The following is a 23,433-nucleotide window of genomic DNA, read 5'->3' as shown; positions in this document are numbered from 1 at the left end:
AGCGGGGCCAAGCCGATTGGAGATAGACACAAAATGCAGGAGTAACTCAGTGGGACCGGCAGCATCTCTGGAGAGAAGCAAATGGGTGATGTTTCGGGTCGAGACCCTTCTTCAGACTAAGTTACTCCAGCATTTTGTGTCCATCTTCAAATGACGTCATGCGCTCCAGACGGCTGTGCGGACGCATGATGATGAGCGAACATCGCGCGTCAGTCACTACCGGCCTGTCGCGTAAATGACGGCCCAAGTGGGACAGGCCTTTTACAGTGCCAGAGACCGGAGTTCGATCCAGACTACAGGTGCTGTCTGGACAGAGTTTGTACGTTCTCCCGGTGACCACGGTAAAGACTCAGAGACCAATTCGCCGAACACGTGCTCAGTCTGCCAAACCTTACTGGACCTCTCGGTTGCTAATCATTTTAATTCCCTTCCCATTCACATACTGACTTTCATGTCCTGGGCCTATTCCATTGCCAGAGTGAGGTCACATGCAATCAGGAGGAACAGCACCTCATATTCTGCTTTGGAAGCTTGCAACACAATTGCATGAACATTGAATTCTCCAATTTCAGGTAACCTCTAACACCCTCTCCCCATCCCTCCCCTTTCTTCCACACATTCCCATTTCTTCTTGCCCCCTCTCCCGTGCCCCTCCTAGACTCTCCAGCCATTTCCCCTCTCCCCTTCCATTCCCTCCTCTGGCTTCACAATCCACAACTCTTACATTTTTTTGTTTTACATTTGTTTATCATCTCTGGCCTTTGTCCAACCATCTGCCTATTTTTTTCTTCCACCAGGGCCTTTTGTACTGCCCATGGATTCCTCACCTTGTGCGAATTTTTAACAATCCCAAGCATTTGTTACTGACAGCACCTGCTGCAGGAAGCAGAATATAACCTGCTTTAACTCCTGACACAATCCATCACCTAATAATGCATCCCTCGAATCAACAGTACAAGTTGCACAGTTTAGATGCTGAAATCATTAAATGAGCAGATCGCATAAAGCCGTCAGCATTGTTATTAACGTCACAATTCTTGACGATTTTCTGGGTTGACACATCCAAACTAGGGACCATTAATTAAGGGTCAAGTCACCATTTTCTTCACCTACTGGTCAAACACAATCACTGCTATTTCATAATCCATCCAAGATCCTTTCTTTGCATTGAAGTTTAGACTTAACTGTCTTCAAATATTAGCTACTATTTAATTTTGTTTTATGAACAGCTGCCAAGTTCTCATTAGTAACAGCTGTGTTGAAGGTGCTAACAAAGTTCAACAAACATCAGTTAAATCTGATGCAAAACCCCACGCCTCAAATAGAACTTAATAAGTCTTAGAGAAGCTTACAGTCTGGAAGAGTATCTCTATACCTATAAAAGTCTGATCTTGGGTGTGTCTGTCTGTCTGTATTCATTGTATCTTCCTCAAAACGCTACGCGCTGATGCTTAAATGTTTACACATTCTTACTCATGTTTTTTCCCTCCACGACCTCATCACGCTCACTTCAGATTTTATGCTCTATTTCAAAAGTTATTCGCGATTAAAGTAAAAATAAAGCCAAAAACCACTTCTCACAGAGAGCCTTTTTCCAGCAGCTTCAAATGATGTCACAATGCCACTCACAGTGCACATTGGTTCCCGAGCTGTCGAATGCCACAATGACATCACAATGGGACGTTGCCAACGGTAACCGCAGCTTCTCACAGACAGCCTTTAATGATACTCACAGTGCACCAATTACAAGGAAGATTGTTTGTGATCTCCTTAGTGAAGACAGATCAAAAGTACCTGTTCAACTCATGTGCCATTTCCTTGTTCCCCATAATAAATTGACCTTTTTCAGTCTTCAAGGGTCTTAACTCAATTTTTTCCTCTTCACATACTTAAAGAAGCTTTTACTATTCTCCTTTATATTCTTGGCTAGCTTACCTTTGTACCTCATCTTTTCTCCCTGTATTGTCTTTTTGGTTCTCTTCTGTTGTTCTTTAAACATTACCCAATCCTCTTGCTTCCCGCTCTATTTTATACTGTCCCTGACGTTCCTTATCAGCCATGGTTGTCCCTTTCTCCCCTTGGAATCTTTCATCCTCCAAGGAATGAACTGACCCTGCATTATTCTGCATTAATACTGTATTATTCCTAGAAACACCTGCCATTTTTGTTCCACTGTCATCCCTGCTACTGTATCTTTCCAGTCAACTTTGGCCAGCTCCTCCCTCATGCCCCATAGTCCCCTTTATTCAACTGCAACACATTGATTCCAGATGAACAGCTAAAGTACTGAGTGAGGTAATCAGGTATTCCCCACAGCAAAAAGACATTCCCAGGATCACTGTTTCAAAACTCAAGAGTATGCAACCACAACTATATCGTTGAAAGTTTCCTCCTCCAACTGCTGAGATAATTACAGTATACATCTCACTTGTTCCCATATGACCATCGTTATGCAAAATTGCTAATACAGAAAAAATAACAAACTATCACTTCAAGGAATAGCTGTGATTAGTCCTCAAATATGAAGGTAAATCACTCCTTATCTGTTTAAAACTCATTAAGTGTGGCAGGTGAAGCTCAGGAAAGCACCTTATTCTCTCACAGTGTTTTTGTATTGCACACAATAGAGTAAGGGCCTTGTCAAATTCACAGCAGTTGAGAATGTGGATAAACTTGCAAGTTTTTACAGTTAAGTGTAATGCTGTGTCAAAGGATATTATTCAGATAGGAACTGAAATACCTTGCCTCAAAGTAATGCTAAAGCTTGTGTAATTATTTCTGGTACCTGGCAGAAGGAATTAGATTCAAAATTCCATTGAGCACATAATTTAATTCGGCATGGTTCTGAGCCACAAGGGCGACCAGCGCCTCACAGCAGGCTGCTCGAACCACCACATCGTCACAGCAGCATTTCTCCCACAACAAGCTCAATGCTGGACTCTGCAAGAGAAAAATGAAGGAACTGTATCACAATAATAAAAATACCTGGCTTATTGCTGCAACATTCTACATCAGATAAGTAAGCATATAAAATTGAGAGTAACCTCAATGTTAAATTAATTCCGATAGTTAAAACTATGCATTTATAACTTCCTGAAAAGTAAAAGCATGTATACTTACAAATTTAAAAAAATTCTGTACTCAAAATCATTTTCAAAAGTTTCAGCAATGTCTTAGTAGAACTGAGTGGCTTCACAGAGGAGTTACTCAGGGGTCGGTGCTGGGGTCGCTACTCTTCGCATTGTATATTAATGATTTGGACGAGGGGATTGAAGGCTTTGTGGCCAAGTTTGCAATGATACCAAATAGGTGGAAGGGCAGGTAGTGTAGAGAATACAGGGACTCTGTAAAGGACTTGGACAGCTTGGGAGATTGGGCAGAGAAGTTGCAGATGGAATTTTGTGCAGCAAAGTGTGGAGTCATGCATTTTGGTAGTAGGAATACAGACATAGACTATTTTCTAAATGCTGAGATAATCCAGAAATCAGAGTTGCAAAGGGACTTGGTAGTGCTGGTGCAGTCTTCCCAAAAGGTTAATCTGCAAGTTGAATCGGTAGTAAAGAAACCAAACTCAATAAAAGCATTTATTTCAAGATGCCTTTTATACAAAAACAGGGACGTAATGCTGAGGCACTATAAGGCACTGATAAGGCCGCATTTGGAATATTGTGAGCAATTTTGGGCACCATATCTGAGGAAGGGTGTGCTGGATCTGGAGAGGGTTCAGAGGAGGTTTACAAGAATGATCCCAGGAATTAGTAGGTTAACCTATGATGACCATTTGTCGGCAGGAGAATGGGGTTAGGGAGGGAGAGATAGATCAACCATGATTTAATGGCGGAGTGGACTTGAAGGGCCAAATGGCCTCATTCTACTCCTATCCCTTATGACCTTATGACATGCCAGTTATGGGTATAATTTTTTCAGCTCTTTGCTTTCATGGAACTCTAATTCCCAAGGACGTGCCTGCTGTTTAGCTGATGAGGGTCCATGTGGAAAGATAATATGTGAAAGTTCATTCAGTTATCAAATACTATTTCCATTGTCCTCCATATGACATCGCCCATGGTCAGTCATGACCGAGAGGGGCCTACTACAAAATGTTCACAATTTTCTACCAGCATTTACTATTAATATTTTCTGTTTATCAACTTTGGTTCAACTCAAACCAATTCACAAGAAAGGCAATACAATTGTGGGCATTCAGTTCGTGCCAGGGATAAAGATAATATCGTTAGTCTATGCTAAAATTAGCAAGTGACTGAATGCCGTACAAGCTGTCTGCCAGAGTTAGTGGAATGATCAGTGTTTGAGGTCCAGTCTCCTTCAATTCAGCAATACAAGAGGAATGATGCACTCAGGAGTGCTTACTGAAATGCTCTACTGAGCTTGCTTTTAAACAAACATTCTGGTGCACTCCATTATTTTTTATTAATATTTGCGGCATATTGCCTTTTAATCCTTCAATCACAAAAATGACCTTAAGATCTGCCACTATGAAACCAAAACATTAAAAAAAGAATTCCAAATTAGCACCCATGGTAGATCTGGGACCATATTAAAATATTAAAAAGTTTAAACTTTACAAAAATGGATTCAGCTGAAACTAAGACAAGCTGTCACCTTCTCATATTAAATTGCAAAGCCGACAAAAAGCTCTAGCCCTTGCTCTTAGTACACTAACAAGGCTAACAAGATGTTGATGTACCTTTTTCCAATAACATAAGTGAGATAACAAGCACAGCTTCATGAATGTTTCCTCTGGAATATAAACATTTAAAGGATATTGAGACTCTTGGCTCTAACCCTTGCTCTATAAGATTATAAAGTGCGTCATAGTAAAAAAAATAGTTCTGCAGAAAAATAGCCTTCTCATATAACCATATATGTCTAACCCTTCCTCTGTCAGAAGAACCTGTCAATCTTAAGAAGCAAGAGGCTGTAGATAAGGTATTGTTGAATCACTGATTATTGGAGTATAAATACATGCACTTAATCACTGCCCCTTTGTGTGGGGATTAGAGCTTTGTATAGTCTGTATCTACATACTATAGAATCATTATCCCACCTGGCTGGCGAAATAAAGATTACTGCTTGATTACTGATATTATTTTGTGAATTTATGGAATTCCCTGCCACAGAGGGCAGTGGAGGCCAAATCACTGAATGGATTTAAGAGAGAGTTAGATAGAGCTCATGGGGCTAGTGGAGTCAAGGGATATGGGGAGAAGGCAGGCATGGGTTATTGATAGGGGACGATCAGCCATGATCACAATGAATGGCGGTGCTGGCTCGAAGGGCCGAATGGCCTCCTCCTGCACCTATTTTCTATGTTTCTATGTTTCTATTTGCGTTTTTGTCTGTTTAAGAATAAGTGAACCGCAACAAGCACTTTCAAAAAGACTCTCATCACAACAGCTGAGAAACACAAAAGTTCAAAAGAATACTTTATAAATGCTCAAAAATATTGCCAGAAGAAAAAGCATCCCATGTCAAAAAAAATCCACCTCAGACATTCCTCACATGTGAAAATAATAAATGAGGACATGGTTTCTGAAAGATATCAGCTGTTGCTGTCATTGATAAACATTTGTGAGCCAATTTAACCAAGGTATGAGCACCAACCTTATCTGAAGAATAGTTTATCAAAGATGACGATCCATTTTCTTTTAAAATGGCAGCTACAAGATGTCTTACAGCCTGCAGAAACAGACACTTTACATTACGATCACGCACAAATCTAAAATTCGGCTTAATTTTCAAAAATCACAAAACATCTTGCCTGTGACTGGATTACTGAATTTTGGAATTCAAATCTTCTCTTCAGATCCTCTGTCATTGTTGCTGGAAATTCTTTGTGCAATTCTTCACAAACATCTGCAAAATAACAAGCAACACTTTTAAGATCTTGAAAACTATGAATTATTAACAATCAAATCAATGTTGGATGATCAAGTGACTGTTTTAATGAACATCCGGCCTCGTCTCTATATTTCAAATATCAGTACAGGCCGTCGCTAGGTAACAAGACAAGTTCCCCTTTTACCGATGTCCAAAAGATTACTGAATACGGTAACTACACCTCAACAGTATTGCAACGAATGGCATCAAAAGAACACAACACTGATAAGAAAGAATTGCAATGTGGAGAGAGCGAAAACTGGTTCTGCATACATAGGACCAAACAAATGTCGGTATTTCCATTTTTTAAATGTAATAATGCTATGGGAACTGGTTCAAAAATAAGTTTCCATAAAATAAGCATTCATAACCCAGGAATGGTCTGTATGTCTCTCCTGGTGTATTGCCTGTCCTGCTGAGTTACTCTAGCATTATCTTTCTCTACTTCCTGTTCAACTAATACCAGGAATCTCTAATACCTTGGACATCAACAACTCACTCATCTCACAATCCCAGCAACCCAGCCCCCCCCCACCGGACACATCTTTGGTCATCGACCATGGATAAAACTTAATTTTTCTGCTCCCCAATTCAATCCTCAAGAAAATGCGATAGTCCATAAGGCCACTCAAGTCTGCCCTGCCTATGGCTTCAATTCCTCTTCAGTACTAGCTGACCTATAAAACTCAAGTCTGAAGAAGGGACTCGACCTGAAACGTTGCCTATTTCCTTCGCTCCATAAATGCTGCCTCACCTGCTGAGTTTCTCCAGCATTTTTGTCTACCTTCGATTTTCCAGCAAATGTAGTTCCTTCTTAAACATATTAAAGTCTAATCCTACTTTGGTAATGGAACACCATGGACATCATCTTGTACTAACATGGACTAGTTTTCTTGTTGTGTATTTTTACACTAACAATTTTTTTTGGCCGTCCTTTTCTTTGCACTGTCATGCACCATTTATGCACAATTCGTTTTGTTTATTATTTGAGTCTATGTGCCTGTAATGCTGCTAAAGCAAGATGTTATTGTACCTATGCCTCACTGCACCTGTACATACTCTAGACTCGATTCACCAGCCTGAACAATAAACAATATTCTATAGATCTCCATATCACCCCATAAAGCACCATAATCTACTCTCTCTTTTAAAACAAACGTTGTTTTGGATTATCATTGATGATCACATATATTGTCCTCATGGCACTAACAAGTAATGATTTATTTCCCCTACATGAGACCACTCAAGTCACTAAGGACGCTCTTGTCACCAAACCTTACCCTGGTCTGGTGTACCTGTTCCTCTGGCGTGTCTCTTCCATTGAACATCTAGTTTTTCTCCTTCCATTTAAAGATCCAGTGAAACATCACGACATTTTGCTGCATTTAAGATTCTAAACGAATCCAAATTTCCTAGCATTTACTGTATGCAAAGTAAAATAACAAAATAATGGTAATATTTTGTAGGGGAAATAGAAAAAGCCACATATTATAACGTGGTCTATGCTAAATGAGTCCACAGAATTACATAAAATATCAAATGGTCTCAATTACAATCCATAATCTTCGTTCACTCGTCAGTCTGTGGGGCAGGCACAAAAGGTGTCAGAAGATGCAAAAGATTTAACGTACAACTGTATTGCTTTTTTACCTTGAATTTTGTTCAAACAATATAGTTTTCCAACACTAAGCAATGTTTCCAGAGACACAGACCCAATACCTTTGCACCAAGCTGTCAAGATGGCAAGCATACAACTATAATTCTCCATATGGCAAGATAACAAACTTTATCCTTACAGGGGCATGGCCAGTGGAGGTTATAATGATGAGAACCATTGAACTTGCACAGTGTTTGCACTGCCAGCATATCATTTATCACTGTTCCCCTCAGCCTGTGGAGGTGCAGCTGTGTCCAGATGAATGGTAATAATACGAGATAGATGCCAAATGAGCCAAATTAACATTTGTGATTGTTAAAGACTTCTTTTGGGTCATATTCCACTGAAATAATAGACATCAGCAAATTTCAAGGCAACGCATGTAGAATATCACAATACTTATAAAGCACTGGTTTCCAGGCAAGTTTGCTTTAGACCCAACCAGGTAACTTGTCACTAGAGGAAATTATATCGCATAACGGCTGGCTCAAAAGCCATCAGTAAAGGATTCAAGTTTCACTAAAGTGACTTAGAAACATAATTTAGGCTGACAATTCAATGCTACGCCAAGCCGAGCACTTGCTGAAATGTTGAAAGTGGCACTTTTAAGCATGTTATCGGTTCTCTCAAGTGGATGCCAAAGAATCCAGATGCCTTTAAAGAAACAGGATTTCTTCTGTTTCTATAAAAGATGCCTGGCAGGATTTATAATTCACCTAAATTTACCTCAATCATTAAAATAGATTATGTAGGCAGTAATTTCACTACTGCTTATGAACGCTGTTATGTAACTTAGCTCACACATTTTCCTACCTTATAACAAATTACAGTTCAAACAATATTTCATTGGTTGCTCTACTTTAGTTTATTCTGAGATTATAAATGAAATTTATGATACTTTGGCCCAGAAATTATATCTCACACCATGTGCTGGGGGCTGTATTTCTTTCCTCATCCTTCACCTAGTATCACTTCAGTGCTAAAAAAAATGCTGGAAACGCCAATTAATAAGGGTACGATGAGGTCAATGGGGCACCTGGGACCTCATGAACTGGGTTCAATAGCATAACCTCTCAACTAACAAAATACATGTATAGTCAGAACAAATAACACACAGGGAAATAAAGAGGAGATACAGGAAACTACAGATGCCAGAAACAGGGAAATAAGATTACAATCAAACAGAAGAGAGGGAAATAAGACTATGACAGAAAGACAGAGAAAGGAATCAAATATATACGAAGATATAATTAATGCTTAAAAACTGCTAAGAATAATTTTTGCCAACACAAGTGACATTCTATTTGCCACCTTTCTGAGCACAGGTTGATTTCCATGTTAGTACCATTTATCATTCTGTTAAACGGGATGCTTAGGGCATGAATTACCAGCCCTAAAAGACCGAGATGAGATTCAATCATATCAATGGTGTAGATCCAGCATCATGGCACACAAAGGATAGACCAACGGTGAAGTGATAATTATTCTGGTTATGGTGAGACAGTTGGTGTAGGAATGCAAATAAGCCAGCAGTTTGTAGCAAACAGAAATGCCTACTATAATCACTTCTTGATCATAAATTGCAGTGTGTTTTATAAGTACACTAATAAAGGTGCGGACAGGATACTTGCTATTATATGGAAAATTGACTATTTCTACTATTTATATTAATGACCTAGATGAGAAGGTGAAATGTAAAGAGCATAGGCCTGTCAAGTCAGGTTGGATCGGACTTCATTGGAGTTTAGAAGAACAAGGGGAAATCAGAGGGAAAGATAGATCAGCCATGATTGAATGACAGAGTAGACATGATGGGGCCAAATGGCCCAATTCTGCTCCTCGCACTTATGAGAATAGGCATTTTGGCCCACAATGTCTGTGCTGAACACGATGCCAAGACCATTACTTAATTACCTGCACGTAACTGATATCCCTCCATTCCCAGCATATTAAAAGTCTTTTAAATGCCACTAACCTATCCACTTCAACCATCACTCCTGGCAGCACATTGCAGGCACACAATACCCTCTGTGCAAAACTTTACCCCTCTCAACAGAAAGTTATGCTCTCTAGTATTTGATTTTTCCATCCCGGGAAAAAAATTCCAACTGTTTACCTTATCCATGCCTCTTATAATTTGATATATTTTTATATCAGATCTCCCCACAACCTCTGACATTCCAGAGAAAACAATCCAAGTCTGCCCAACCTCTCCCTGTAGCCGATACCCTTTAATGCAGGCATCATTCTGGTAAGCCTCCTCCGCATTTTCCAAAGCCTTCATGTCCTTCCTGTACGGGGTCACCAGAACTGCACACAATACTCTAAATGCGGCCTAACCAAAGTACTATAAAGCTGCATCATGACTTCCTGACTCCTCTATTCAATGCCCTGATCTATAAAAACAAATGTACCATATGCCTTCTTTATCACTCCATCTACTTGTGTGGCGACATTCGGAGGGTTGACTTGGAACCCAAGATCCTGCTGTACATCAATGCTGTTATGACTAATGCCATTAATTTTCCTTACATTTGATCTCCCAAAGGTCAAAACCTCACACTAGCTTGGATTAAATTCCACCTGCCATTTTTCTGCCCATTTCTGCAGGTGATCTACATCCCGCTGTATACTTTGGCAGCCTTCCTAACAGTCCGCAACCCCGGCAATTTTGGTGTAATCTACAATCTTACAAATCAACCCACCTATGTTTACAACCAAGTTTTTAATATATATTACAAACAACAGTGATCCCAGCGCAGATCTCCAGCCTGAATAATGGCCTTCCAAACCTCCATCCTGAATATTGTCCTTCCAAACTTCCAGCCTGATTATTGCCCTTCCACCACAGCCCACTATCTTCTAACAGTTAGCCAGCTATGAATCCATATTATCGTCACTATTAATTCCATGTATCATAATCTTCAGGAGCAGCCTCCCATGGCAGACTTTATCAAATTCCTTACTGAAATCCATGTAAACAACACCCACACCCCTACTCTCATCGATTACCTTTGTTACCTCCTCAAAATAATTGATCAAGTTAAATTGATACAAACCGATGTTTCCGAATGTTTCTGTAGGAAGGAACTGCACATGCTAGTTTAAACCGAAGCCACCCTGAAGACAACGAAGAGCCTGCTTTGGGTCTCTATATTTGCTCTGGCATCCTAAACACAAGTTGGGATGATATGTTGATGACATTAATCTACGAATTCCAAAACTCAAAAGATCCAGATAAATGTCATAACTTCAAACACAAAAGAAAAGCAAAACAGCACTATTCCACAGAAACGTGGGAATTTATCACAAACTAGAATGGACAATGACTAATTCTTTGACAGCCATCACAAATGAAGGAGGTGGTTAAGTTACAATTAAGAAATAAGAGGAGCCCAATAGGGATAGTAACTTCTTGAATTTCTTCAACTAACTCACAATGGATCCACCATTTAGTAATGATACACTTCAATATCATGAAATCCAGAAGCATCCCACTGCACAGCAGATGAAAGGGATGTGTAGGAAGGAAATGCAGATGCTGGTTTAAACCAAAGATAGACACAAAAGCTGGAGTAACTCAGCGGGACAGGCACTATCTCTGGACAGAAGGAATGGGTGACATTTCGGGTTGAGACCCTTCTTCAATGAAAGGGATCATTGTCTTCAACAACTAGCCAATCAACAGAAACCAAGGGTATCATTCATTTTTCATAAAACCAAAATGTAATCCACACTCCTAGCTGCCATTGATAAAAAGTGTGGGGGTGAACCACTTGCAACTGAATGACCACCTTAGGTGGTCTAGAGTCATGCATAGACCAGATTTGGTGAGGATGACAGATTTGCTCCCATAAATGGCATAGATGGATTTTTACAACATTATTAATAATAATAATAATAATAATCTTATTTATATAGCACATTTTTAGTCAAGTTGCATTGACCCCAAAGTGCTTCACATAATTACATTACATTTACACACAGGCAAAGGTGGGTGAAGTGTCTTGCCCCAAGGACACAATGACAGTATGCACTCCAAGCGGGATTCGAACCGGCTACCTTCCGGTCGCCAGCCGAACACTTAGCCCATTGCGCCATCTGTCGTCCCGTAGTTCTTGTAGTCATCATTCGTAAGACTTACATTTAATTAAAACAACAATTAAATAAAATGCAAATTCCACAGTTACTATAGTGGGTTTGAACTCAAATCCCGGGATTGTTCATCCAACCCTACAATTACAAATCCAGTCATTTAACTGCAGCACCATGATCATACCAACATCACTCATAAGGTTACAAATGATAGGAGCAAAATTAGGCTATTCGGCCCATCAAGTCTACTCCGCCATTCAATCATGGCTGATCTATCTCTCCCTCCTAACCCCATTCTCCTGCCTTCACCCTATAACCCCTGACACCTGTACTAATCAAGAATCTGCCTATCTCTGCCTTAAAATATCCATTGACTTTGCCTCCACGGCATTCTGCGGCAAATAATTCCACAAATTCACCACCATCTAACTAAAGGAATTCCTCCTCATCTCCTTCCTAAAGAAACGTCCATTAATTCTGAGGCTATGACCTTTAGTCCTGGACTCTCCCACTAGTGGAAACATCCTTTCCACATCCACTCTATCCAAGCCTTTCACTATTCAGTACTTTTCAATGAGGCCCCCACCTCATTCTTCTAAACTCCAGCGAGTATAGGCCCAGTGCCATCAAACATGCATCATATGTTAACCCACTCATTCCTGCACATAATTCCAAACTCCTGAAATATATTAATCCTCTGCCTTCCATTGTGCCAGTGTCTGGATGCCAGCCTGGAGACAGTTATGACAACCAAGCCTTAACCCGAGCTGTGCACACCAAAGGCAATTAACAGAAGAAATCCAAGAATAGTACATATTTTCATATTGATCAGCAACTTATGGCACTGTCCATTTTAAAGGCTTTGTATTGAAGATTACAATAATTATCTCTGCCTCAGAACATTACGCCTGCAGAAGGCAGAATATTGTGCAGGAAAGAACTGCAGATGCAGGTTTCCACTGTAGATACACACAAAATACTGGAGTAACTTAATAATGCTGGCCCTGGTTCTCCGCAACAGACATCACACTATTCTGTACCAAGACTAATATTCTTCAATGCATACATGAATAATATGGCACTGGATCAACAAATCCTATGCCTCATAGCAAGACAAACTTTCACTTATAATGGGAATCCTCCTTGCATAAGGCCAAAACATCATGGACATCAGCAATTAAGTGACTTGACCTGCTCCATCTGAGCCCAAGTCACATTAAACCTCTTACTGCCCGACCACAACAAATTGAACTGTGATTGCCAGGACAAAGGCAAAAGTTGTCCAATTGAACAATGCAATCTTGTATGTTCACGGGACCTTTAAGTCAACTCCAACATGCTGGCTAGCAAACTTGTTGGTCATCCACAAACATCTTAAAAAAAACAGAAAATCCGGAAAATATATATTTTTTCCCATACCTCAGCAACATCCTTGTTTGAAGTCACGCAAACTTTTTGTATCTATACTATTACCTTTAGAAGCACCTTCAAAGCTGAAGAAGTTAGTAAAGTCAAACAACTCACACAATTAGAGAAACAGATTCTTGCAAAAGACACAAGGCAAAAGATATTTGGCTGCAATCTTCCATAAATATCATGAGCAATCCTAAAGCACATCCACACAAACCATGTCATTGGGAGAATCCTATTACACAAAAGAAACTTAAAAACTGTCCGATGTGCCATCATGGTCACCATGAATAGACCACATACACAGTAGTTAAATGTCAGACTTGCAACCACAAAGGCATCTCAGAAGCACTCTGCAATCCTGATACAATTACTTATATTATCAATCTGAAGATGATCATGCTCAACATCAATGTCAGTTATTCAAATAACTCAGTAATAATTGCTTTAAGAGAAAGGGAAACATTCGCCATTAAAATAATATAAAACATAAAATTAGTATTTGTTCGAATTTAAAAGGCAAAGTTATATTAAAAAAAACATAAATAGTTAATGGCAGTCACTGCAGCTAAATTTGTCTCATTACGGTCCTGTGAACTGCCGCTAGGCACTAAGTAGAGGCATTAAATAAGTTCAAGCTGTCAGTACTGCTGTGTAAAGAATAACACTATAGTATGATCACCAGCAGATTTAAGTTTGAAATGCAACACAAAATTAAAACAGTCAGTTGCTTTCCTACTGGGAGCAGATGAGTTGATGATGGATAAAATATGGAACAAATCACATACAGAGTGAAAGTAATTTAGAAAAACAATGGTTAATTTTAACTTATTGGGTCATATATCTTTGATAAACAGTCTGTCTGTCCCTTCCTTCTTTATGTTTTAATAGTATGTGTTAAATGTATGTTGTTAGTGTTCTTTAGCTTGTTTTATGTGGGGGGAGGTTGAGGGAAACTTTTTCTGATCTCTTACCTTGACGGAGATGCACTTTTTTCCCATATCATATCTCCGTCCACACTGCGGCCTAACACCGAGGAGTTGGCGGCCTTTCTTGGAGACCGACTTTTGAGAGCTCCACCACGGATGCCTAAACGACTTTAACATCGCAGAGCCCGCGATCCCTTTGCCAGGGATCGACCTCTGAGCTCCAACCTTAGGTGCTTGCGGACTTTAACATCACGAAGCTCGCGGTCTCTGGTTAGAGACCGACTTCGGGAACTTCAAGCCGCAGGAGTTTCGACTGCCCCAACTCGGGAACTTTGATCCCCCCGATGCAGGAGGTTCAACCGCCAGCTGATGGAGCTTCGATGGTTGGTTCGACTGCCCTGACCGCGGAAGAATAAAGTGGAAGAAGATTGGACTTTTTTGCCTTCAATCATAATGAGGAATGTGGGGAATCCACTGTGGTGGATGTATATGTTAACTTTTATGTAGTTGTGTGTCTTGTGCTTTTTTTCTTAGTATGGCTGTATGGTAATTCGCATATCATTGTAACTTAATTGGTACATGTGACAATAAAAGACCTTTGAAACCTTTGAATATCATTCACTACTAATGATCATGATCAAAAGAGATTTTAAAATGTTTTCTACAATTCATCAAAATATTTACATCATTATTATAGTGAAATTCTGTTCCACTGGTAATCAAACCAATTGCTCATTTTCAGATCTCTCGATATTTCTATATCAGAGTTAGGAGTAAATTTGCAGTTTACACATTTCAGGTTTGACCCAAAAAGATGCTGCAAATTGGGTATTACCCTGAAATAACGACAGACTTTTAATCACTTCAAACTGCAACAGAGATTTACCACAAATATGTTTCTATTGTTACTGTAACTTCTCCACTATGCAATACATCGGTATGATTACTTAATTACCCAATTAATTGTAGGATAGATTGCACAACGAAGACATTCACTTCTGATGAGACGCAGGCAGAGTTGCTTAAAACAAATCTACCCATTCCAATTTTAGGTACAGGTATATCCAATTTCAGAGTTCTATTTTATTTGCAACAGAAAGTAGATGTACATACTTCCATTGTTAAACACAAACTGGAAAGACCCAGTTGTTGGGTTTTACAACCGAGGGATGGCCTAACCAAGCTTTTTAAAATGACAAAATGTTATCCTTTTAAGTTGCTTGAAGAAGAGGGATCCAGTACAATGAGCTGTGAATTTAAAATTAAAGTAGTTGTGAACCAGGAAGCAGCTTTTCCCACACATAACGGGAAACAAACAAAAAAAGTCCAACAAAAGTTGTCAGTTCTGCAGCTGAAGACTCTTTCATTAGGCAAGTACATTAACGCAGATAAATCATAAAACGGAACGCTATTAAGATAGACACAAAATGCTGGATTAACGCAGCAGGTCGGGCAGCATCTCTGGAGAAAAGGAATAGGTGATGTTTCAGGGCAAGACCCTTCTTCAGACTAAAGATGGGTCTCGACCCAAAACGTTACCTGGTCCTTTCCTCCAGAGATGCTGCCTGACCCGCTGAGTTTATCCAGCATTTTGTGTCTCTCCGGTGTAAACCAGCATCTGCAGTTCCTTCTTACACACTATTGAGAAATACATGATATCAATAGTTTTCTCAGCAGTTTAGGTGATAATGTAGAACCACAAAACAATAGTTTAATTAGAAAACAATTAGTGTTTAGATTTGTTTGATTACTTCAAAAGAATGAAAAGCGCCAAATTTCGCTTAGGGACTGTTCATTTTACATAATGTCAATCCTTAGAGGAATAAATTATGTACGAAATAGAACCCTGAACGATGACTAATGAGATCTCATATAAATCAAATGCAACTCTCCCCAATTCATTTTCAGACCACTGACATACTCCACACAGTTAGAGCAGGCTCTGCTGATCATGACGAGCATTCGTTAACCCTAGTTCTTCAAAGTGGTGGGTGAAAACCCACCTGATTACCGCACGATTAATGACCACACAGTGTTAAGATAGGTTCTGTACATGACATGCATCGCTATTCTGTCTAATAACACAGTTACTCTATATCCATTCGAAGTTTACTTGACATGAAACCCCACATGAGCCAGACAGAAACCTCAAAGTTCACTTCAAATGGCATCTTCTGACAACAACAGCACAAGATTTCAATTTCAGCTTTCTGACCTACAGAGAAAAATTGAGAGGTGCATTGTTTCAAAACTGCTGATATATTAAATGCAGATCCTTCCTTAGCCCAAAGGCAATAACTGCCACATTAGCCCCTCGTCAGGATGCACAGATGTGAATTTCACATTACCAGTGGCACTTAATACCATTCATACACCAAAGAGGGCTGTACAAAGGAAAAGCACCCAACTTGTTCTGATGAAGGATAACTCGAAATATCCACTCAAGCTCACAAACGGGAAAGCTCCCAGTCAAAAATGGCTTGAGGCAATTTCCTAAGCAAACACTTCGTCTGAGTACTATTTTCAGACTAAATTCATTTGATTGCATGCGATTGTGAAGATGCATAACACAAAAAAAGACTAAACACTCAAATGTCACAAGGTTAAAAAGTAATATTGTCAACAATATCATTGTGATAGAGCAAAGATTTGTTACATTTATTCTCCTATTGGTTGTTCTTTCATTTTTGTAAAAATTCACCATCAAAATTGCAGCATGAGTGTAGCAGATACAAGTGGAAACTAATAACTTCTCACTGATTCTGTAAAAAGGTTTTTCAAGTCAGTTGGAGACTCCTGTAATGTTAGATCCACGTAGAATTGTATTTTGTGACAGGCATTTAACCTTTAACTGAAGTTCAATGCAGAATTTGCTAAATTGCTAGGGTTGGAGGAAACCTCCAATTACCCTGGAAAGGATTTAGTTTGGAACATAATTAATAGGAAAATGCAGAAGCCACAGTGCTCATCCAGCTCTCTATTTTAATTAGGTCCACATTCAGCACCTGGTGTGCTTTCATTTAACTAGAGTATGTTTCTTAAATGCTTCTACTTATAAACAACATTACCACTGAACATGTAAAAGAGCTGCTCATGTTCTGTAACACTATGCACTTTACTCAGCCAGTTCTACCTTGTTTTGTTTCAATGCAAGACAAAAATAATTCTCCACATTAATAATTTTAGGAATTTTGTGTGATCTTAATTTGAGATGTCTCTTCATTTGAAATAATAACTAGATTATTATTATGGTAGGAAAATAAGAGTGTAAATAGTTACAGTAAACCACCAAGGATCAGACTCACTGAGGAAAAGCAACAATGAAGCTCTGGTAATCTATATACATACCCATGTGATATGCATTTCATTTTCCAATACAAATCAAAAGCACAACTGGTATTCAACTTGCTAAATACATCTACCAAAGTAATAAGGTGTTTTATTCAAACATACAAAAGATAATACATTTTTTCCTTGAATGAAATTAATAGATAAACCTATGTATTGATTGAGGGAAAAAATAGTTTCATAAATGTTTCAAGTATGTAAACTTATAAGATATCATTGCAAGAGTGTACATCCTAGATCTGAATTTTACTCGTTATCGTGGGCTTTGCAACTTACCCGAAGGTCTAGCCAAATGAAAAACTTCTTCTAAAGATTGTAGCTTACACAAAAGGTACTCTTACAAGCAATTCCTAGAAAACAAAATATAGTACATCTGTAACAGTCTTCTGATATGAGATGACTCTATCTTACTGCTGAAACACAATTTTCTGACACCAATTAAACCTAATTGGTGTAATGATGAAATCTCACCCAAACTGTAACAAGGCTTGATCACATTCTTTCAGACAACTCTGAGACAAGGGTATGTCTAATTATTGAAATTTTAAAAGAACATTGCCTTGGTACTTTTTTCTGCTTATAACTTGAAATAAGATACATTTCAAAAGGACATGTTCAGTGCATACAATTTATTTCTTTACTATCAGCTAATGTTTCCTTTCTTCTAAATGGTTCATATTTTATCTTCTTAAATACTCAGATTAGTTTGTTTCAGTTGACTCAAGGGGCTGTCCCTAATCCGTGAGTTAAGAAGAGTGCCTTCGACCTTCAAGCACGAGGGCACTCGCCTGGAAAAACGCGAGCTGGATCGACCATCCGCGTTGAAATCACGAGCTGGATCGACTGACCACGCAAACACATCGCAAAGGTGGGGGCCAGGGAAAGCGGGGGAGCGCTGTCTGAAATTCACACCCGTGATGAAGAGGAAGGTTAAAGACGGCTGCAGACGGCTTTAGAGAGCGCGGAGGGGGGGGGGGAGAGGGGGCGAGGGGGGGAGAGGGGAGAGAAGGGGGGGAGGGGGGAGAGAAGGGGGGGGAGGAGAGAAGGGGGGGGGGGGAGAGAAAGGGGGGGAGGGGGAGGGGGGGAGAGGGGAGAGAAGGGGGGGGGGGGAGAGAAGGGGGGGGAGGGGGAGAGGGGGGGGGGAGGGGGAGAGAAGGGGGGGAGAGAAGTGGGGGGGGGGGGAGAAGGAGTGGAGACACTTTTAAGAATTACAGTGGCTTGTAAAAGTATTCATACCCCTTGAACCTTTCCACATTTTGTCACGTTACAACCACAAACGTAAATGTATTTTATTGGGATTTTATGTGATAGACCAACACAAAGTGGCGCATAATTGTGAAGTGGAAGGAAAATGATACATGGTTTTCAAATTTTTTTACCAATAAAAAACTGAAAAGTGTGGCATGCAAAAGTATTCAGTCCCCTTTACTCTGATACCCCTAAATAAAACCCAGTGCAACCAATTGCCTTCAGAAGTCACCTAATTAGTAAATAGAGTCCTCTTGTGTGTAATCTAATCTCAGTATAAAGGTTCTGTGAAGGCCTCAGAGGTTTGTTAGAGAACATTAGTGAACAAACAGCATCATGGAGCCCAAGGGACACACCAGACAGGTCAGGGATAAAGTTGTGGAGAAGTTTAAAGCAGGGTTAGGTTATAAAAAAATATCCCAAGCTTTGAACATCTCACGGAGCACTGTTCAATCCATCATCCGAAAATGGAAAGAGTATGGCACAACTGCAAACCTACCAAGACATGGTCATCCACCTAAACTGACAGGCCGGGCAAGGAGAGCATTGATCAGAGAAGCAGCCAAGAGGCCCATGGTAACTCTGGAGGAGCTGCAGAGATCCACAGCTCAGGTGGGAGAATCTGTCCACAGGACAACTATTAGTCGTGCACTCCACAAATCGGGCCTTTATGGAAGAATGGCAAGAAGAAAGCCATTGTTAAAAAAAAGCCATAAGACACAGCAAACATGTGGAGGAAGGTGCTCTGGCCAGATGAGACCAAAATTGAAGTTTTTGGCCTAAATCCAAAACGTTATGTGTGGCGGAAAACTAACACTGCACATCACCCTGAACACACCATCCCCACTGTGAAACATGGTGGTGGCAGCATCATGCTGTGGGGATGCTTTTCTTGAGCAGGGACAGGGAAGCTGGTCAGAATTGATGGGAAGATGGATGGTGCCAAATACAGGGCAATCTTGGAAGAAAACCTGTTAAGTCTACAAAAGACTTGAGACTGGGGCGGAGGTTGACCTTCCAGCAGGACAACGACCCTAAACATACAGCCAGAGCTACAATGGAATGGTTTAGATCAAAGCATATTAATGTGTTAGAATGGCCCAGTCAAAGTCCAGACCTAAATCCAATTGAGAATCTCTGGCAAGACTTGAAAATTGCTGTTCACAGACGCTCTCCATCCAATCTGACTGAGCTTGAGCTATTTTGCAAAGAAGAATGGGCAAAAATTTCAGTTTCTAGATGTGCAAAGCTGGTAGAGACATACCCCAAAAGACTTGCAGCTGTAATTGCAGCGAAAGGTGGTTCTACAAAGTATTGACTCAGGGGGGCTGAATACTTTTGCACGTCACACTTTTCAGTTTTTTATTTGTAAAAAAATTTGAAAACCATGTATAATTTTCCTTCCACTTCACAATTATGCACCACTTTGTGTTGGTCTATCACATAAAATCCCAATAAAATACATTTATGTTTGTGGTTGTAACGTGATAAAATGTGGAAAAGTTCAAGGGGTATGAAAACTTTTGCAAGCCACTGTATAATAAAGTTTAGCGGGCATTTTACCTGGTTCTGAAACCTCCAATGAGCCAATCAAAATGCTCGGTCAGCGAAGGAGATTGCCTACGACTGCCTGTAACTAAATAGCGACCCCGCTCCTCTGCACTACGAGTCAAAAAGAACCATGTCGACCAAATTTTACTCGCAGGAAGTTTTTCAACATGCTGAAACATTTTCAGCAACGTAGCTGAGGCCACGAGTATTCGGGAACTTCCCTTGAGCATGAAGGAGAGTTCCAGTGACCTCCTAGGACCTCGTGTCGACCATGCTGCGAGTTTGAGTCGAGGACAAACTCGTCTAAACTCGCAGATTAGATCGCCGCAATGGGACAGCCTCTTGAGTCTCTTGTCTGACACGAGATGTAATTGCTTCATACAAACAGCATTTAGTTATTTCCAAAGATCCAATTCAATTGTACAAATGTTAAACAATGATTTTTATACTCCAACATTAAGTAAACTTTTGGAAAGCAAATATAGTTAAGTCACCTTTGTTCTTTATAATGAAACGGAGCAGTTATCATGCTTTCCCTTGCAACTGAGCCTTAGACAGACACAGCACACAACAGTCCCTTTGGCCTATTGAGTCTGTGCCGATTTATAACCCATTGAACCCAATAACAAAGTCAGCATGGATTTATGAAAGGTAAATCATGTCTGACGAATCTTATAGAGTATGTCACTAGTAGAGTGGATAAGGGAGAACCAGTGGATGTGGTATATATGGACTTTCAGAAGGCTTTCGACAAGGTCCCACAGTATTGATGTGGATAGAGAACTGGCTGGCAGACAGGAAGCAAAGAGAGGAGGAGTAAATGGGTCCTTTTCAGAATGGCAGGCAGTGACTAGTGGGGTACCGCAAGGCTCAGTGCTGGGACCCCAGCAATTTACAATATATATTAATGATCTGATGAGGGAATTGAATGCAACATCTCCAAGTTTGCGGATGACACGAAGCTGGGCGGCAGTGTTAGCTGTGAGGAGGATGCTAGGTGCTGCAAGGTGACATAGATAGGTTGGGTGAGTGGGCAAATGCATGGCAGATGCAGTATAATGTGGATAAATGTGAGGTTATCCACTTTGGTGGCAAAAACAGGAAAGTAGACTATTGTCTGAATGGTGGCCGATTAGGAAAAGGGGAGATGCAACGAGACCTGGGTGTCATGGTACACCAGTCATTGAAAGTAGGCATGCAGGTGCAGCAGGCAGTGAAGAAAGTGAATGGTATGTTAGCATTCATAGCAAAATGATTTAAGTATAAGAGCAGGGAGGTTTTACTGCAGTTGTACAGGGTCTTGGTGAGACCACACCTGGAGTATTGCGTACAGTTTTGGTCTCCTAATCTGAGGAAAGACACTCTTGCCATAGAGGGAGTACAGAGAAGGTTCACTAGATTGATTCCTGGGATGTCAGGACTTTCCTCATATGAAGAAAGACTGGATAGACTCGGCTTGTACTCGCTAGAATTTAGAAGATTGAGGGGGGATCTTATAGAAACTTACAAAATTCTTAAGGGGTTGCACAGGCTAGATGCAGGAAGATTATTCCCGATGTTGGGGAAGTCCACAACAAGGGGTCACAGTTTAAGGATAAGGGGGAAATCTTTTAGGACCGAGATGAGAAAATCATTTTTTACACAGAGAGTGGTGAATCGGTGGAATTCCCTGCCACAGAAGGTAGTTGAGGCCAGTCCATTGGCTATATTTAAGAGGGAGTTAGATGTGGCCCTTGTGGCTAAAGGGATCAGGGGGTATGGAGAGAAGGCAGGTACAGGATACTGAGTTGGATGATCAGCCTTGATCATATTGAATGGCGGTGCAGGCTCGAAGGGCCGAATGGCCTATTCCTGCACCTATTTTCTATGTTTCTATGGCCCCAACCCCCATCCCTGCCGTGTGTTCACCATCCCCCCCCGACCTCCCCCTCTCCAACACCGAACGGTCTGTCCTCAGCAGAGGTCTCAAATTTGTCCCGCCCTCCGTCCCCACCTCAATGAGTTCCGCGCCTACCACGACTTGGAGCTCTTCTACCGTCGCCTCCGCCTCACAGCGTTCTTCCATGGGAAGGAGTCCTTGCCCCCCATTGATGATCCCTTTTCCCATCTCCAACGAACCCCCTCCTCGTGGACCCCCCCTCATGGCCCTCCTGCCTTAGAACTTTTTATCCCAAACTGCTGTCGCGACATCAACTGCCTCAACTTCTCCACTCCCCCGTCTCACTCCAATTTCTCCCCCCCCTGAACGTACTGCCATCGACTCACTCCGCAACAACCCAGATTTGGTTATCAAACCCGCCGACAAGGGAGGTGCCGTGGTAGTCTGGCGCATCGATCTCTACAAAGCGCCAACTCTCGGACACCTCCTCCTACTAACCCCTGGACCATGACCCCACTGACGAGCACTAGGCCACCATCTCTAGCACCATCCCCGACTTCATCAACTCCCACGCCCTGCCAGACCGAGCCTCCAACCTCATTGTTCCCCAGCCAAGCACGGCCCGATTTTACATTCTCCCCAAAATCCACAAACCTGACTGTCCCGGTAGACCCATTGTTCGTGCCCCACCAAACTCATTTCCACATACCTTGACTCCATCCTATTCCCCCTGGTTAAATCCTTCCCTACCTATGTTCAAGACACCTCAGACACTCTCTGTCGTCTCCACACATTCCATTCTCTAGGCCCTCACCCCCTCATCTTCACCATGGACGTCCAGTCACTCTACACCTCCATCCCCCATCAGGATGGTCTCAAAGTCCTCCAGTTCATCCTCGACCGGAGAAGCAACCAATACCCGGCCACTGACACTCTCCTCCGCCTAGCTGAGTTGGTCCTTACCCTCAATAACTTCTCGTTTGACTCCTCCCATTTCCTCCATATACAAGGCGTATCTATGGGCACACGCATGGGCCCCAGCTACGCCTGCCTCTTTGTCGAGTACGTCGAACAATCCTTGTTCGAGGCGTACCAGGGCCCTATCCCTGGCTTCTACCTCTGCTACATCGACGATTGTTTTGGTGCTACCTCCTGCACCCACATACAACTGACTGACCATCCGCTTCACCACTAACTTCCATCCGGCACCCAAATACACATGGACCATTTCCGACACTTCCCTACCATTCCATCCGGCACCCAAATACACATGGACCATTTCCGACACTTCCCTACTATCTCCATCGCAGGTGATAGACTTCTGACCAACATTCACTATAAACCCACTGATTCCCATGGCTATCTAGATTACTCTTCCTCCCACCTGTAAGGACTCCATCCCCTACTCCCAATTC

The 23,433-nt window shown here is 41.1% G+C and overlaps 1 protein-coding gene across 3 annotated transcripts in view; it reads right to left on the bottom strand.

Moving 5' to 3' along the window:
• Window positions 1–23,433, bottom strand: part of focad (focadhesin) — a 228,058-nt gene that overhangs the window by 196,408 nt on the left and 8,217 nt on the right. For 2 of the 3 annotated variants that reach the window (XM_055632770.1, XM_055632768.1), the window contains exons 2-4: window positions 5,783–5,877; window positions 5,626–5,700; window positions 2,786–2,940 (exon numbers count right to left, since the gene is read on the bottom strand). In XM_055632770.1, coding sequence (XP_055488745.1) covers window positions 2,786–2,940; window positions 5,626–5,700; window positions 5,783–5,839 — 287 coding nt within the window. In that variant the 5' untranslated portion in view covers window positions 5,840–5,877. Of the gene's footprint in view, window positions 1–2,785; window positions 2,941–5,625; window positions 5,701–5,782; window positions 5,878–17,616; window positions 17,698–23,433 lie in introns of those variants that run through there. The other variant, XM_055632769.1, reaches the window with a different exon arrangement.

Source organism: Leucoraja erinacea, chromosome 3, assembly GCF_028641065.1.
Source record: "Leucoraja erinacea ecotype New England chromosome 3, Leri_hhj_1, whole genome shotgun sequence".
Lineage (NCBI taxonomy): Eukaryota > Metazoa > Chordata > Chondrichthyes > Rajiformes > Rajidae > Leucoraja > Leucoraja erinaceus.
This window is presented reverse-complemented; position numbering and strand designations above follow the sequence as displayed.